The sequence below is a fragment of the Crinia signifera genome, chromosome 4 (assembly GCF_055691185.1).
Source record: "Crinia signifera chromosome 4, ASM5569118v1, whole genome shotgun sequence".
NCBI classification, from domain to species: domain Eukaryota; kingdom Metazoa; phylum Chordata; class Amphibia; order Anura; family Myobatrachidae; genus Crinia; species Crinia signifera.
This window is the reverse complement of record NC_139220.1, coordinates 181,445,869-181,462,514: the sequence shown is the minus strand read 5'-3', so window position 1 is coordinate 181,462,514 and position 16,646 is coordinate 181,445,869. Positions and strand designations below refer to the sequence as shown.

At 43.4% G+C, this 16,646-nt stretch overlaps 1 protein-coding gene across 1 annotated transcript in view; it reads right to left on the bottom strand.

Moving 5' to 3' along the window:
* Window positions 1-290: 290 nt before the first annotated feature.
* The window catches only part of CDNF (cerebral dopamine neurotrophic factor), a 51,876-nt gene continuing 35,520 nt past the window's right edge, over window positions 291-16,646 (bottom strand). Inside the window, exons 3-4 of the mRNA XM_083183105.1 lie at window positions 4,186-4,327; window positions 291-578 (exon numbers count right to left, since the gene is read on the bottom strand). Coding sequence (XP_083039231.1) covers window positions 400-578; window positions 4,186-4,327 — 321 coding nt within the window. The 3' untranslated portion in view covers window positions 291-399. The remainder of the gene's footprint in view (window positions 579-4,185; window positions 4,328-16,646) is intronic.

Genomic DNA, 16,646 nt, shown 5'->3' with positions numbered 1-16,646 from the left:
TGCATGATATAAATATATACAGGGTTAGCGAAAAAGAAGTTGCCTAAATCAGAGGGCTCTGGAGTGTGTTCTACTGCTCCAAATTAGATAACATTTAAACTACTGATAACTCAAATGATGCGCTAGTCATTTGTTAAAGAAACATGTTTGTTTTATAAATTCACTGAATGGTGGTGCTATAAATATTCCATAGGGTTATACATTGCAATGTCCAATAACCTGCACATACATCTGCAGGTTATTGCTCCCTTCTCCAGACTGGAAAAAGACCATTATACATATACTGAAAATGATGATGTAATGGTTATTTTATTTGATTGTTACATTGAAATATAGTATTCACATACTAAATAAAACCTGTGCAATAATTATTATTATTTAAATATAAATATGGTAGTTTCAAAGATCATTCCTTTGACTTTTTATAGTGTATTTGGGAGCCAGCTCCTTTATAAGTTGCACATAGTCAGTTTTCTCTATACATGCGATGCATGCTTCTCCCCATTTATCCAGTATCTTCCTCAGGTCTGCCACCTTCATCTTAGCCAGGTCCATGGAATTTAGATCAAATTCTTTCTCTGTGTGCAGAAAAACAGACTTTAGAGTAATAGATAGAAAGTCACACATTGGATAAATCACCAATGAGCATAATAAATATTACGGTACTTGTGTATTTTGGCGGCGCCCATCGCATCGCATACCATAACGCATACGATGGTATGCGATGCGACGTGATATCGTACGATAGTGCACGATGGCATACAATTTTGAAATTGTATGCCATTGTACATGGCATACGATGCCATACGATGCGATGCGATTAAACATTGTATAAGCACCCTAATGGGTGGGACGCGGATACCTGTGAAGCCCGCGAAGGGACGCGTTTACCTGTGAAGGTATCCGCGTCCCCTCGCCACGCTTCGGGCTCGGTGGCTCGCTGCGCTCGCCACACTATTCTATTCTCAACTCCACGCCGACGTGGATAGTGGGGGTATGAAAAGGTCGTAGGACGCGTACCGCCGCCCCTGGCAGGCTCGCTGCGCTCGCCACGCTTCGGGTTCACGTTTATAGTGGGGGGGTGGCGTGGGGGTGCATTTAACATTGTAAGCACCCATTAGGGTGCTCAAAAGCACCCTTTAGGGTGCTTATACGATTTTTGATCGTATAGGGGGTCAGAATCGCGTCGCATCGCATCGCATGCCATCGGGTGCATGGCATGCGATGCGATCCGTTCATCGTACCACGGACATCGGGGGCGCCGCCAAAATACACAAGTACCAATATTACTAACTAATTCATACTTGCCTACTTTTGAAAACTAGTTTCAGGGAGATTATAGTTGGTAGTAGAATTTTGCACAGTGCCCCATTGAGGGGGTGTGTCATGCTCCACCCAAAGGGCGTGTCTTGTTCCATATATGGAGAGATTGTAAAAAGAGATTGTGAACATGGCACCCTGAATCGTGGGTGTGCACTGCTACATCTGAGAGGAATCTTTTAAAATGGCTTATATCCAAATGTACTGCCCCAAAGCAGTTAGTAAGAGCTACTATACTTGCTAAAGTGCTGGGAAATGGTGCTAATAATTTAATATTGTAAATGTATCTCTCTTTCATTCCTTTTTTCAACAAACATGTAACAGTGTAATGTGGGCTAGGTGAAATGAGGGGGTGCCGGACAGGGTCCCGACAGTCGGGATCCCGACAGGCATTTACCCGATATCGGGATCCTGACTGTCAATACACTGACAGCCGGGTTCCCAACAGCCACCTGCTATTTTCTCTCGTGGGGGTCCACGACCCCATAGAGCGAGAATAGAGTAAGTGGCGAGCGCAGCGAGCCACCGTGCCCACAGCGTGGCGAGGGGCTTTTTTGTACTCACCATGCTTCCTGAGTCTGGCCAGTCGGGATACCGACGTCGGGCTAATGACTGTTGGTATCCCGACTGTCGGACCCCTATACCACACCCAAATGAGGGAGATTGCTAGACTAATGAGGGAGACTGCTGCTATTTCAGGGAGTCTCCTGCAGAATGCAGGAGGGGAGGTAACTATGATGTAACAATGTAATGTGGGCTAGGTGAAATGAGGGAGATTGTTAGACTAATGAGGGAGAAAGGGAAATTGCTGTTATTTCAGGGAGTGTCCTGCAGAATGCAGGAGGGTAGGCAGCTATGAACTAATTAATTGCTCAAATCACAAATACATACAAGTTCCCAAACTATGAATCTATCAATTTTTAGGAAGCAATAGAGAAATGACAGACCAAATCTGATTGGTTGCTATGAGTAAATTTAGGGGCCAAATATAATAGGGTGTGAGAATCAGAAAATTATATATTTTGAGAGTTCTCCCATTTTTTTTAAAGCGGCAATCAATTACATTGCAAAAAATGGCGCTGGATGTGAAACCCATATGTGCTCTAAGGAAGGGGAGGAGGACTAAGTAGAGACAAATTACTGCCTTGCCCTGGGTGACGTAAATTGAAGCTTCAGCCCTGCAGAGAGGCACATTACTGTGGTCAGTCCAGTAGTAATTGTAAATCTGTCCGGACTCTGGAGACCAGAGGTTAATCCAATCCTGTACATTAACTTATTAAGAATTGGATGCAGTAATTGCCAAATGAAGTTCATGTTTCATGATATTTAACAAGAGCTCTATTGGGGTTTTCAATAGCGGGCATGCTTAGTTGTGGAGTTGGATCTCTAGAGGATCATTGGACTAGCGAGCAGGTTTGAGTTTGTGGGTCATGGTCTAGGTTAGAGTGGGAGACCCCAGGCAGTACCCCTCTACACTCTTCCGGTTGGCCCTGTAAGCTGGGAACATTGCAACAAACTCACCGAGGCCGTTCGTTGCCTGAGTTTACAACAGCATGTGCAGACCCCTAAACATTGGAAAGCGACAAATCTACCCCATTCCGAATTAACATGAATTAGGACCCTAGACCCATCCAGTCCCTTAGCTACGGCACACACCCTTGTAGCAGGTCTACCGATGAAGATAACATTTCAAATGTAGATTTTGCTAGTGGCGCAAACATCCCAGTACCACCCCTAACTGTGCATATCATGTTAGGAGTTACCAGTATGGATGCAACTATCCTTGTCATACTAAGTTTAGCAGATTTAAATAGCTGCTATGGCTTTAAAAAAGGACATTGCAGTGGGTTTAAAATGAACAATTCCTTTAGAAAAGATGACTATTACACAATTTAATTTTTTGTAAGTATTTTACAGTGCTTATGAGAGTAGTACACAAAAGGTAAAAATAAAATTACATACATAGTGGATAAAACTTAGGAATGCCAAATACATTACTCTCTTTTATTTATTTATATAACACTTTTGAAAAATACATATTAATGATATGAAGTATAACAAATACTGAAATTCAGTGTATAAAAGGTGAGCTTTTATATATGACTCCATCAGCAGGGCCCTCCTACCTCCAAGTCTGTCTGTTGGTACCCAGTTTGTTTTATCCCTGTCTACTATTGTAAAGCGCAACGGAATCTGCTGCGCTACTGTATATAAGAAACTGCAAATAAATAAATAATAAATAAATCAGCCTGTAATAATATGTGTTGGTAATACTGTTTGGCCCTGTATCACCACCTTTTGACTATAAGTGGTACTGCAGGAACTATGGGCCTTATTCTGTTTCACTCCTTCTTGCAAATTCCTTCTTAGAAGGTGATGTTGAATATGATTCCACACCAGACTGGTCACTGATACTTTGTGAAAATCAATTTTGCATTCTTCAATGTTTTTGTTTTCTATCAGCAATAAGTTTAAAGAGGTTACTAATGTGTGCTTGTGTAAGTGTATGAGAATAGTAAATATGTCAGCATGGCATTTTAGGTATGCAGTGGGGCAAGTGTAGCCAAAACGGTACTCGAGATCTACTAACAGTTCATGTTTTCGAGGCCTCGTGTGATCTGTAGAATGTATCGGTTAGGAATGAATGCAGCACATGTTTGAAAATGTTACAATTAGTAATGACTACAACTGTGCACCAGATAGATGGTCTGGAAAATGAGAATTGTTGGTAGATCTCGAGGACTGGGTTGGCCAGTTTTGCAGTAGGGTAAGGGATCAGTTGGAGCAGACATTCTTATGCTTAGCATCAAATGTTCTGTATAATGGCTAGTACTACGATAATGCCCTTCCTTGTATAATACGTACCGTATCTCAGTTCACAGATCTGCATATCTATCTTCTTTAATTTCTCGCAGATTTTGTATGCTGGAACATGTGCACTCATGGGGCGAGTAACTTCACTTGTAATTTTGGTAGCTGCATCACTTGTGGCCCCTAAATAATAACACTAAACACAATGTTTGTAGTAACCATATAGAACTTTTTTTCTATAAAACACCGTCAATGATATCAGCAAATCGTTCATTATTAGCCACAGTGGTATCAACAAATATATGGCAAATGGTCATATAATTTCATAGACTTCTCTCATATTTTTCAGTGCCATAAATGTACTTGCAAGATCTTTCAAACAGATAGAATATTGGGAATGAAATGCTTTGGCTCTGCACCAATAATTGTAAATTGAAGGTAAGGGCTTGGGCTGAGGTCTTAAGGCCCCCATACACTATGCAATTTTGGACCGATTCCACGATAAATCGCGTGAAATCGGACCAAAATCGCATGTGATCCAATGCGTGGTCCCGTGCCCATCAGACCGGATCAGGAGGACGGACGTGCAGCATATAGAATCATGTCCAACCTCCTGCAGCGGCGGCTCTTAAATGAGTGAGCGGGGGGTACCCGTGAGGAAGCAGTGCGACTGTGGCAGTGATCATCAGCATGCTGTCACTGTGTGCAGCGGGTGGGCATCAGCGGCAATTACAACTTTAAAATAATGTGTCAAATGACTGTCTGGCTAATGATTGACTGAGATAGAGCACTCTCAGCCAATCAGCGGCCTCCCTCCCCGGCCACTGATTGTCTGAGAGTGCTCTATCTCAGCCAATCAAAAGCTGGAGAGTCATTTGCCACGTTATTTTAAAGTTGTAATAGCCGCCGCTGCCGCGCTGGACACTGATCACCGCCACCCGTCCCTCTGTTCGGATTAACGGATTACCACCGCGGCTGCAATGCTTTCTCACTGGCACCCCCCGCCAGCCACTCATTTGAGAGCCCGCCCGCCCCCACTGCTCCTCACCGCCCTGCAGCTCCCCTTTTTTTGTTTTTTTTTACATGTGATAAATCGCATGCGATTTATCACATGTAAAAAATGTCACATCAAGTCCTAAATTGTATGTGAACCTCCCGGGGAGCTGCCGGGGGCGGCTTGGAGGAGAATTGGCTGTATGGGGGCCTTAAATCAGAAAGGTGTTGAAGTCTTAAACTGGCCACACATTACCCAAAAATTGTTCCAACCAGTCCACTAGTGAGCTGGTTGGTATGTTTGCTCCCAAATGCCGGGTGGTTTGCACCCAAATGCCAAACACTGGGCAAATATTGTCATTCACACAAGTTAGGTAAACCAAAATTTGATTTAAAGATCTCAACTGAACGATAATCATTCAATGTAGGGAGAAACTTTCCCAACAACTGCACAATATTAACAAAAGTAGTAAGACACTGAAAATGGCAGCGTTACTCAGAGGCGGATTTTCCACAAGGCAACCTAAGTCCCTGTCTAGGGCCCAGCAGGTCCCAAGGGGCCCCATAAAGATATCCTGGCCATCCAAAACATTCCCACAGGAGCATTGCGTGACTACTGCGTGATGTCATGACATCACATAGACCTGCCCACACTCCCAAAGTCCTTTTGATATCCTGTGATAGGATTAAAAAAAAAAACCAGTGCAACATACACTAAGGCTTCATCCCCTGTATATGGGCGGTTGGTTTACTTTAAATATGACAGTAGGCCATGTACCATTTTAGTTACCCTTCTTTGTAATGTGTCTAATGTAATTATATCCTTCTGGAGATATGGCCTCCAGTACTCTAGATGAGGTCATACCAATGACCTATACAGTGGCATTATTGCTTCTTTCTTTCTGCTGCTGATACCTCTCCCTATGCAACCAAGCATCTAACTTGCCTTCTTCATTGCTTTGTTACATTGCCTACCTTTCTTTAAGTCCACTGAAATAGTGACACCTAGATCCCTTCCTCAGTAGTTTCCAATATAGTGGCATTTATACTATATTTAGTCTTTGGATTTTTGAGAGCCAAGTGATTTCTTTGGCATTATGTAATTGTCATGCTCTTGACCATTCCTCTAGTCTACATAGATCATCCACCATTAGTTTAACTCTCCTGGTGTGTCTACCCTGTTGCATACCTTTGCCCACTTTTAGGGTGGTATTCAATGCTGCGGCGAAGGGGTTTTCTACGCAAAGGTGGTCTAATTTCGGTGCCGAAAAGCCATCCTTGCCATCAAACCTCCTCACCGTATTCAATGTTAGGAAGAAATCCTCACCGTCAGAGGAGTCGAGGATCCCCTGGAACGGTGAGGTTTGCCGCAAATGCAGGGAGTCCACTGTATTTTGTGGTGAGCCCTGCCATTTTAATGGCCACACTCGCCGTTTCCACCTCACTGAAAGGAATCAGTGAGGTGGAAATGGCTAATGAAGGGGAGGGAGTTGAATATTCTGACGGCGAGCTATCGGCACTGTTCACCATCATAGCTTGCTGTCAGAGCATTGAATACCCCTCTTAGACCCTCTGCAGCATTTCAGAGGTTGACGTCATCAAGCCCTGCCCCCATTATAAATAATACTGCATTTCACAGCTCTTGAGAGAGGAGGGCTAAAATTACATGATTTGTGTCCCTGAAGAGCTGTGAATGCATGTACTTGATCAGCTGAGGAATGTGGGGAGGTAAATGTAGGGGGGCCTCAAGGTGGACCCGGTTTTCTGGAGCCTCCTGGCCATGCCGAGAGGGTAGGCAAGTATGGTGTAGGGAGAACATTACCAAAAGCTGAACCCTTTCTCAAGCACTGAAGGGGATATTTAAATGTTCTGATCCAACAATTAGGCTGTGCACCAGACTTTTCTATTCTTGACACTGTACAGCACACAGACACATTATCCAAAGGTAGAGGCATTTAGACCCATACTTATAGAAAGTATTATGCAAAATGATTTTGTATTTAGAATACCTGCCTCCTATAACTGGAGTATACAATTACAAGTTTGTTTGCTAAAAGTCAAAGTTCATAAACAGCAAAACACATAACTCGGCTCTGTTTCAGGACTCAGAGTACAGATAAGTCTGGTCAACTAGGGCATTCTGTTCTAATAATAGTCCTAGATCATTTACAACAGTCTAATAAAAACACAATAAAACCTCTGTGATACAGGAAAATTCCTATCACCAATGCATTTTTCAGTAAACAGCACCTTAATGAACTCTTATCTGTCATATAAAGGAAGTGCAGTTCCATGTAATTAAAGTTCAAATGCAACAAGCGGTGTCTGTAGGAGAATAAACCTTCCTGTAAAGCTCACTCACACAGGCCATCGGATTTTAGGTCCAGTGAGTCTATATCCAGGACTCCTACTGTACCACCTAACGTTAATACATATACAACATGATAATACAGTCATTCATTTCCATGGTCGGTACTTATGTTAGTTGGGCGCAGTGGGGATCCAGGATAAAATGACAGGGGGGGCACCATGATAAAAGAGGGTTTAGGTGGGGGAGGGCCAGTGTTAGTGGTGCCAGTGCATATGCTAAGAGAGCGGCAGAGAGAGGGTGGCAATGGGATTAAAAATAGGCCCAGGCATTTAAAGTACGCAGGCCCACCATGGCAACAAAAGTGAAGGATGTAGTTGTGCGCACGCCGAAGGCGCGCTCTGGAAAAGGGGCTGTGGCCACTCAAAAGGGGGCATGTCCTTGAGTGTAGTGTACAACACCATATACAACTTCTACACATTATGCAACAAAATACTAGACCCCATTATACTTGCCCCTTACACATGATGCCAAAATTCACATAATGCCACACGGATTGAGCCAAAATTCAAATAATGCCACATGGATTGAGCCAAAATTCACATAATGCCACACGGATTGAGCCAGAATTCACATAATGCCACACGGATTGAGCCAAAATTCACATAATGCCACATGGATTGAGACAAAATTCACATAATGCCACACGGATTGAGCCAGAATTCACATAATGCCACACAGATTAAGACAAAATTCACAATACGCTTCATAAACAGGGACATTGTCCACCAAAGGCGCGCATTAAACATTTACACCAGGCATGTCCAACGTTGGCCCTCCAGATGTTGTGAAACTACACATTCCAGCATGCTTTGAAATAGTTTTAGCATTGTCTAATAGCAAAACCATGACAAAGCATGCTGGGATGTGTAGTTTCACAACAACTGGAGGGCCAACGTTGGACATGCCTGATTTACACCATAATGTCCATTGTACGTTAAGTTACACGGCATGATGTCCATTATGTATTATGCCAAACACCATAATGCCTATTAAAAATTATGCTACATACAGTAAGTGCTGCTTATCTACATGCTCATTGCCAAGGGTTCCATGCTCATTGCCAGAGGTTCCATGCTTGTTGCCATGTGGGATTACATGCTCATTGCCAACGGGGAATACATGCTCGTGGTAAATGGGGGACAGCCGCCGCCAGGCGGAAGTGATAGCCACTGACAGTGGCAGAGCCTGGCTGTATTCCGAGCACTGCAGGTCCCAGCTATTTGAAATAATACCCATTTCACACCAGAAAATGCATTCCCAGGTTGGCCCCTTTTACACCAGCCTAGTCCCTGCATTTTCTGGTGTGAGGGGGAGAGAAAACCACCCCTCCCCCCCCCTTTAACCAGTTATCTCATTTAACCAGCTATATCTTCGGAACTAACTGTCCCATTTACATGAGACAAGTATCATATTGAAGAACTTTTGAGTGGGCTTTGAATGATTTTGGTCCAGTGAAACTGGAACGTTTGGTTCCAGAGTAATCTGCCCTCAAAGAACATGAACAGCCATGAAATTACATTTCAAAAAGAAAAAAAAAAAATCGATTTACACGCTATATCTCTGGAACCGATTGACCAATATGGACCATCCTGGTATCATATTGAAGGCCCAGCGATTTGGAATTGAATGACATCAACCACAAGCTCCTGTGATGCCAGGGGGGAACTGGCAGCCGTCGGAACTGGGTGGGGAAGAAGAAGAAACAGGGGGTTTGAGCAGCGCCTGGGTGGGGGTCGGAATTGATGGGTCCCATATTATCCTATGGGGAAAAAATGTTACAGCTTTGCCAGGCGATATCTCAGTTTCCCGGGGGGCTAGAGACACGGAGCTGGGCTCGTTGGAAAGCTCTGGTCCTCATCTACAAATTGAATGACAGGGGGGGCACGTGCCCGGGTGCCCCCTCTGAATCCGACACTGGTTGGGCGCCCACTAAGCAATTTGCTTAGTGGGCTATTCTGCGTAGGGAAATCACATCGCATCGCATGGCCCATGTGATGCGATTTTCCTATGTAATTTATCCAGTGCTCTCTCAGCCCTGAGGCATCGCATCTGCCGCAAAATCGCATGTGATCGCATGTGATTTTATAGGTTGTGTGATGCCATGACATTAGGTAATATGAATGTATGTCCCAAAAATAGGTTTAATGCGTGGCGAGCGCAGCAAGCCCCGTGAGGGGACACGGAATACATGCAAAGTAGTCCGCGTCCGCTCGCCTCGCTGCACTCGCCACACTATATAAATTCAACTCCACGCCGACATGGATAGTGGGGGTATGAAAAGGTCGGAGCCGCCGCTCGCCACGCTTCAAGGTGGTGTGGATAGTGTGGGGGGGGGGGGTGCATATAAGCTATTTTTAGGACATACACTCATATTATTGTATACCTCATGTAATGGCATTGCACACCCTATAATATCGCATGCGATCACATGCGATTTTGCGGGAGGTGCGATGCTATGCGATATTGTGCGATTTTCCTACGTTACCGTCCATATGCTAATTGGGCGCCCAACTAACATATAAGTACCCCATGGTCAGATTCAGATGTTCAGCAATGAGACGTAGAGTTCGTTCAAAAGAGCATTATTTTTATTTTAAAAATACCAACGCGTTTCGTCAACACGACTTCATCAGGGGCCACGCAACATATAAATTTGGATATCAAGATTACAACAGTGAGGGTATTCCTTATACCGAACAAAATGTTTACGGTCAATAAAGGTGGTGGAGCCAACCTCACTTAGGTAAGTCAATTCCACTATATATATATATATGTGTGTGTGTGTGTGTGTGTGTGTGTGTGTGTGTGTATTTATATATGTATGAAGCCATATATGTATGTATGTAGTATATAAGAAAGGCAGAGGTGAATCTGCTAGAGAAAATGGAGTCAGCTGTGGCCAGGCTCCTAGCATGAAGGGGACATGTCTCAAGTCTGCTACCATCTGCCTCCTCAGTGACAGTGTCGCTAAGGCGGGAATCTATGACCCATGATCTCATGGTCAGAACCACCCTTCTACTGGTGACACAGGGTCTGTTTAGACTGTCTGTTTGGGTACCTTGTCAAACCTGGCTCAATGATATGATACATGCTTTCTGCTGTGGGATCTGGCTGCTGTTTGGGTTGGAGGGATCTGCTTCTGGATCACTCTCTTTCTTCCTGACACCATCTCTCTCTATCTCTCTGCAAATCTCTTTTCCTGACAGCCCCTGCCTCTCTCTCAGATTCATATCCCAGACACACTCTTTCTTGCCCTCTCTCTCTCTCTCTATCTAACACTCTCCCCTCTCTCATTCCCTCACTATCCATGACACCTCTTTATCTCTTGCTTCTCTTTCTATCTCTCTCTTTCTGACCCCTCCTCTCTCTCTCTTGCTCATCCCCCTCTACCCCTTTACAGCCTTTTGCTCACCCTGTTTCTCTCCCTGTCCCTGACACCCTTCCCCTCTCTCGATCTCTCTTCCTGAGGAAGTCCTAGTGACGAAATGCGTAGGGCCTGAAGTCCTGTCACCGTGTCTGAGCAGGGATTATTCCATATACCCGTTACCATTGTGCTGTGGTGTACCATTGTGCTGTGGTGAAGTCATATCTCTCACCTCAGTACGTGATTCTTGACCTACATTGATAAGGACTGATGTTTTTGTATGTATGCCAATTGTATTACGGGGAGGTCATACCGCCTGCTTTGGTACGTGATTTTTAATTGACGCAGGATGGAAAATAAACTTATTATAGAAACTATATATTGTTTATATATTATTTATTAAATTATTTAATGGAATAATTTGTTTGTTTGTTAACATTCTTATAGCTGCAGCATTTTTCTTGGTAATTGCAAAATCTTTCTCTATTCGAATTCAAAATTAAAAATTACTCATTGCAGGGCAGAATTATTTCAAGACAGCATTACATTCTTCAAACGACATTACAAATCCACATTCTGCCACAGACATCACTAAGTAATACTGGATATCGGGAAAGTTTGTTACAAGTCAAAGTTCATTAACAACACAAATAAGCCTTATACCATGCTGCTTTATCAGAACTCAAAACACAGATATATATATTAGGCAACTAAGACAAAACACACTACTAAATATAGAAACCAGATGTTTTACAACACCTAATAAAACAATAATCTACAGACACTGAGCAATGTTTGTAATAAAGGAGATAATATACTGTAGAACCTTCCTCCCACTCATCTCCCAAGTGATAAGGAAGCCTTACAACCACATCTCAACCATCAATGGTTTCTTTCTGATTTTCAAAAAACTATTGACTATCTATGGTAGAGCCAATCAAGGTCATCCTGCTTCAGTTCCAAAAACATTTGCTATGTTTAATTAACCAAAATCCTTATAAACTGGCAGAATATGTGTGCACTACACAAATAACAAAGAAATAAATGAGGTTTCTACTAAGGTATCTGCCTGTAGGGGGCACCTCTCTTTGAAATGGTTTATCAGTGTAGGTTCTTCACCATAATCTGTCCAACTGCAGGCACGATTGATCTCAGCCACTGCTTCACAGAAGCAATTTGTAGTCAGGCTCATGGGAACCACAGGCCCCCCTCCATCTGCCCAAGTTTCAGCATGGCCAAATAGCCAAATGGCCAAATAGTAAAACTGTTGCAAAGCTTGCTGGGATGTGTAGTTAATCAACAGCTGGATGGACTCTTATTGCTCAGACCTGTTTTAGGGCTTTGGTCACCTGCCATTAACCCAAATGACAGGCTGTCCCATTGGGAGATGTTCCCTCCCTCTGGGACTGCCAGACTGGGGGTAAAGCAGAGATCTGGCTTCCTGTGGGAAGCCACTCCCTACCTGGTCATCAGCCCTATTTGGTTGTTGCCCATTGAAGCCAGTGGCTTACACATGCACATTCAAGCCGCCAATTTTGCACATGCACTGGGTTCTGGCTCCATTGCGCAGGGAGTCACCTCACTGTTATGGATAGAGGCAGCCCCCTACCCACAAAAGTTAGGAGCCGCACTAACTGTAACTCACAGAATAATTTCTGTCTTTGTAATCTCCAGTAAGTGCCCCCCTGCCTGTGTTGCCCACACTAAGTGCCCCTGGCCTGTGTCACCCACAGTAAGTGCCCGTGTAATCTGCAGTAATTAACCGATTCACAGTAAGGTCAAGTGGTTCTTATCTGCTGTCAAAATTAAAAAAAAATTGATAAGTGTGCCCCTGTTCCTGTCACCTGCAATAATTGCACAAGTCACCTACAGCAATTGCCTGAGACACCAGCAATTGGTGCCCCCTGTCTGTGTCACCCGCAATAATTGCCAAAGTCAGTACCACCCTGCTGCTGTGTAAGCTGCAGCAAGTGCCCCTGTGTCACCCACAGCAAGTGCCTGTGTCACCTTCAGTAAGTGCCACCATGCCCCTGTGTCATCTGCAGCAACGGCTCCTGTAACACACAATGTAAGTGACCCCCAGCCACTCTGTCACCCACAGTAAGTGCCCCCCAGCTTCAGTGGGGCATTACCGCCTCAGGGGCCTGCAGGAGCTGCTAGCCTCCGTTTATGGTGCTGGGTAATGGCCTGGAAGAGATTGTCTGCCAAGTTAGTCAGCGGCCTCTTCATGGACAGCTTCATCGGCTTTACCTTGGCTCTCCAAGCTGTAGCTGCCATACGCAGCAACATAACTAAGAGTCAGGGGGTCCTTCTCAGGCAATTTCGCCTGTTTTTTTGGGTGAATTCGACCTATTCAATCCCCATGCAGATTTTTCACCTGGCTGAAATGTACTCAAAAATGGGCAAAAATGCGCATGATTGAATACTGGTAGGTGTTTCTTTGTATTTTTTTTCGTCTGGTAAAAACCTCGGCCCAGATTGAATAACCCCATAGTGTATGCATACCTCTCAAGCAGCTTTGGCCTTTAGCTGCAGATTGGTCCCAATTGCATAACATGGGGAATTGTCACCATACTCTCCATTGTGTGTCATGCGTTATGTCTTTAGTAAAGTATAGAACAGACTGATACCAACAAGTTGAGGTTATCAGCATAGGTGGGTCTTTTTTTTTTTTGCCAATAAATGAATGAATGAATAAATTAATTAATTAAATAGCAAATGCTTACATTTCTGCCACATTATATTGTGTTCTATAAATGTGCTGGTCATTTCCTTTAAAAGCATATTTTGTATTACTGTACAAATATAAGTATGTGAGGAAGATGTACTAAACCTTGGAGAGTGATAAATTGGCGAGAGATAAATATATTGACCATTGGTCAGTGTGCACGCTCAATATCATTGCTGACCCCCATCATCTGTACATGCAACTCAATCTGCATGTACAGAGTGTACAGGGGGGTGGGGGGGGGGTTTGATGTCGCTGACCGATACCGTGAGCTATATCGGTCCGTGTGTATGCATGGTTTCATTTTTCCATGGCACAAGAAACGCCCAGTGTGTACCCAGCATTACTCTAATTTTTCAAACACAGCCTGTAACATGGAAGAGGATTGGTTGGTACTTTATATCTCTCCATTTTATCAATTTCTAAGGCTTAGCACATGATCCCTTGTAAAACTTACAAGTATTTAGTGTGATCATTTTGGCGTTGATAAATACAGTACTGATTAAAACACTTGCTCCCTGCTTTGCGACTTGTATTATTGCCCAGATCCATGTTTCCAATTTGCTCCTCTGTAGTCAACCTTTTTCCCCAGCCCATAGTCATCATCATTATCTCTCTCCATAGTTCCCTTGAACAATGGAGCGAGAGAATGATGATGAATATGGGCTGGACAAAAAAGTTGACTACAGAGGAACAAATTGGAAATATTAACTGTGTAATAAATAAGTTTCCATATAAGCTGTGGCTATAAATAATTTTTTTACGATATAATGCTGCAATATAAGCTTTAGAGAAGATAACAGACCCATGTTATCTAGATATCATTTGTAATCTACATGCTGTGTACAGTTTTCTGTTTTTGAATGATATGGCAGTAAAATGTATTTAAATATATATTAGATATATATTATGAACATGTCCAGTCAAAGGTCATGGACATGTCATGTCACGTCAGGGAAAATATTTCCTTATGTCTTTCTGGACTAAAGGGATGATTAACTAGAACATGAACTGATCCTCAATATATTATGGTTATCTCCATGGCGATAAACCACTCTTATGGGGCCTACACACGTGGAGATGTGATAGAGTGATCTGGTTAGAATACTGGCGATTACTAGATTATTCCAGTATGCTAGATATTAATCGCTGGGCCAAAGCAAAGCGCAGGGCTGTGCATCACTATCACTATGGCTCCTACACACAGAGTGAATGGGTCCCTGAGATATGCTTGAGGGAGAGAAGTGTAGGCTCTCAGGCACACGACTCAGTTTTTCAGACCTTCACAGCCACAGCTAGGAAGTGGGCTGATTGCAGTTGAAGGGATTTAAATCTTGTTCAGTCTGCTGCTCAGTGCACTGATGCCAAAATGTTCCCCAAGTATTGGACTGTCAGTGTCCGGGCGCACTGAGTCATTGCACACATGGAGTGCTTGGTAGAAGAATATGTTTCTTTGGTTTTCCATATGAAGTTTTGATTGCTGTAAAGTTGGTTCATTTCATGTGCGACATTAAATACTTACACAAACACTGAAAACTGCCAGCTGTGTCCTTTCTTGACTGCAACCCTGTTGCAGGGTTGCAACAGACCATGGGGGAGGAGGTAGCTCCCCAAGCGACTTGTACATGCAGACTTTCTCAGACAACAATGAAACTTTCTCAGACAACGTTTCATTGCCCTTTATTTGGCAATTTCTTCAGGTCTTCAAATGACCTGTCTGAGAACGTCTGCTTGAAGTGCCTTTTTGTACAAGTTGCTTGGAGTGCTGCGTCCTCCTCCATTGGTCTACATTACTCACTGATGCGGGCACCCAGCGCAGTAACAGATATATACAGGGAGAGTGGGATCCCCCCCATCTCTCCAGGCAATACACCAGTTATAGAGAGTGCCGGAGATGACGCAAGTGTGTGTGTGTGCATGTATATATGTATATATATATATATATATATATATATATATATATATATATATATATATATATATATATGGGGAACAGACTCTCGTTTCGCGCCACTGGTTTTTGTAGTAACTGTGCTAGGGCTGCCGGACCCACACGGACCCCTGTTGGATGGGGACAAGAGGAATGTGAGTAGCAGTTGTGGGTTGGCGCCCTTTGGTGAGATCTTCAATAATTAGATCTATGAAGCCTTAAGTTGGAATTCCATACACATAAAAGTAAAGTCCAAAATTCATATAAATTTATTAAAATGTTTTTGGTTCCATACTACAATGGTGGTTAGATCAGATCATAAAAAGTTCAGTGGTACAGTTCATATCAGCACTATAGACGATCCCTGATGCTGCCATCACTCTGGTCAACGTTTCGACCCGAATCAGGGCCTTTATCAAGACTTGTTTGACAGCCATCAGATATACATTGAGTAAATAAACACCTTGCGGTGTGAAAGTGTAGCAACACGACAAGCTGCACGTGCCAACGCCATGCCACGGCGTTGGCACGTGCAGCTTGTCGTGTTGCTACAGTGGGGGTACGATCTATCCACGTTGGCATGGAGTTTACAGCCCCGCAGCTGGACACAGGTTTACAGCCCCATGCAGGCACCGTGAAACTACACAAGTACCCGATACTTATAGTTAGAATATTTCCATCATGGTTTTAAACTCCAGTTACTTGTTTAGTTTCACGGCGGCCGATATATCGGATGCGATATCGGCCGATCCGATGCGATTTTTTACCTGTTCATAACCCCACTATCCACTACGCATGGAGTTGATTCTATATAGTGTGGCGAGCGCAGCGAGACGAGCGGATGCGGATTACTGCACTCGCCACACTATATAAAATCAAGTCTATGCGTAGTCGATAGTGGGGTTATGAACAGGTAAAAAATCGCATCGGATCAGCCAATATATCATGACCTGTAATGTTTACTTTATAAAGGAATTATGATATTTTTTTCACACATTTTTTATTTGAATGTATATAACAAATGTGAGCGACGCTGGCATTTTTAGCAGATATTTTGCACATCTCTCACAGAGATGTTGGCACTCAAAGGTACAGTATAGCAAATAATGAATGTGTTGGTAAATTAATA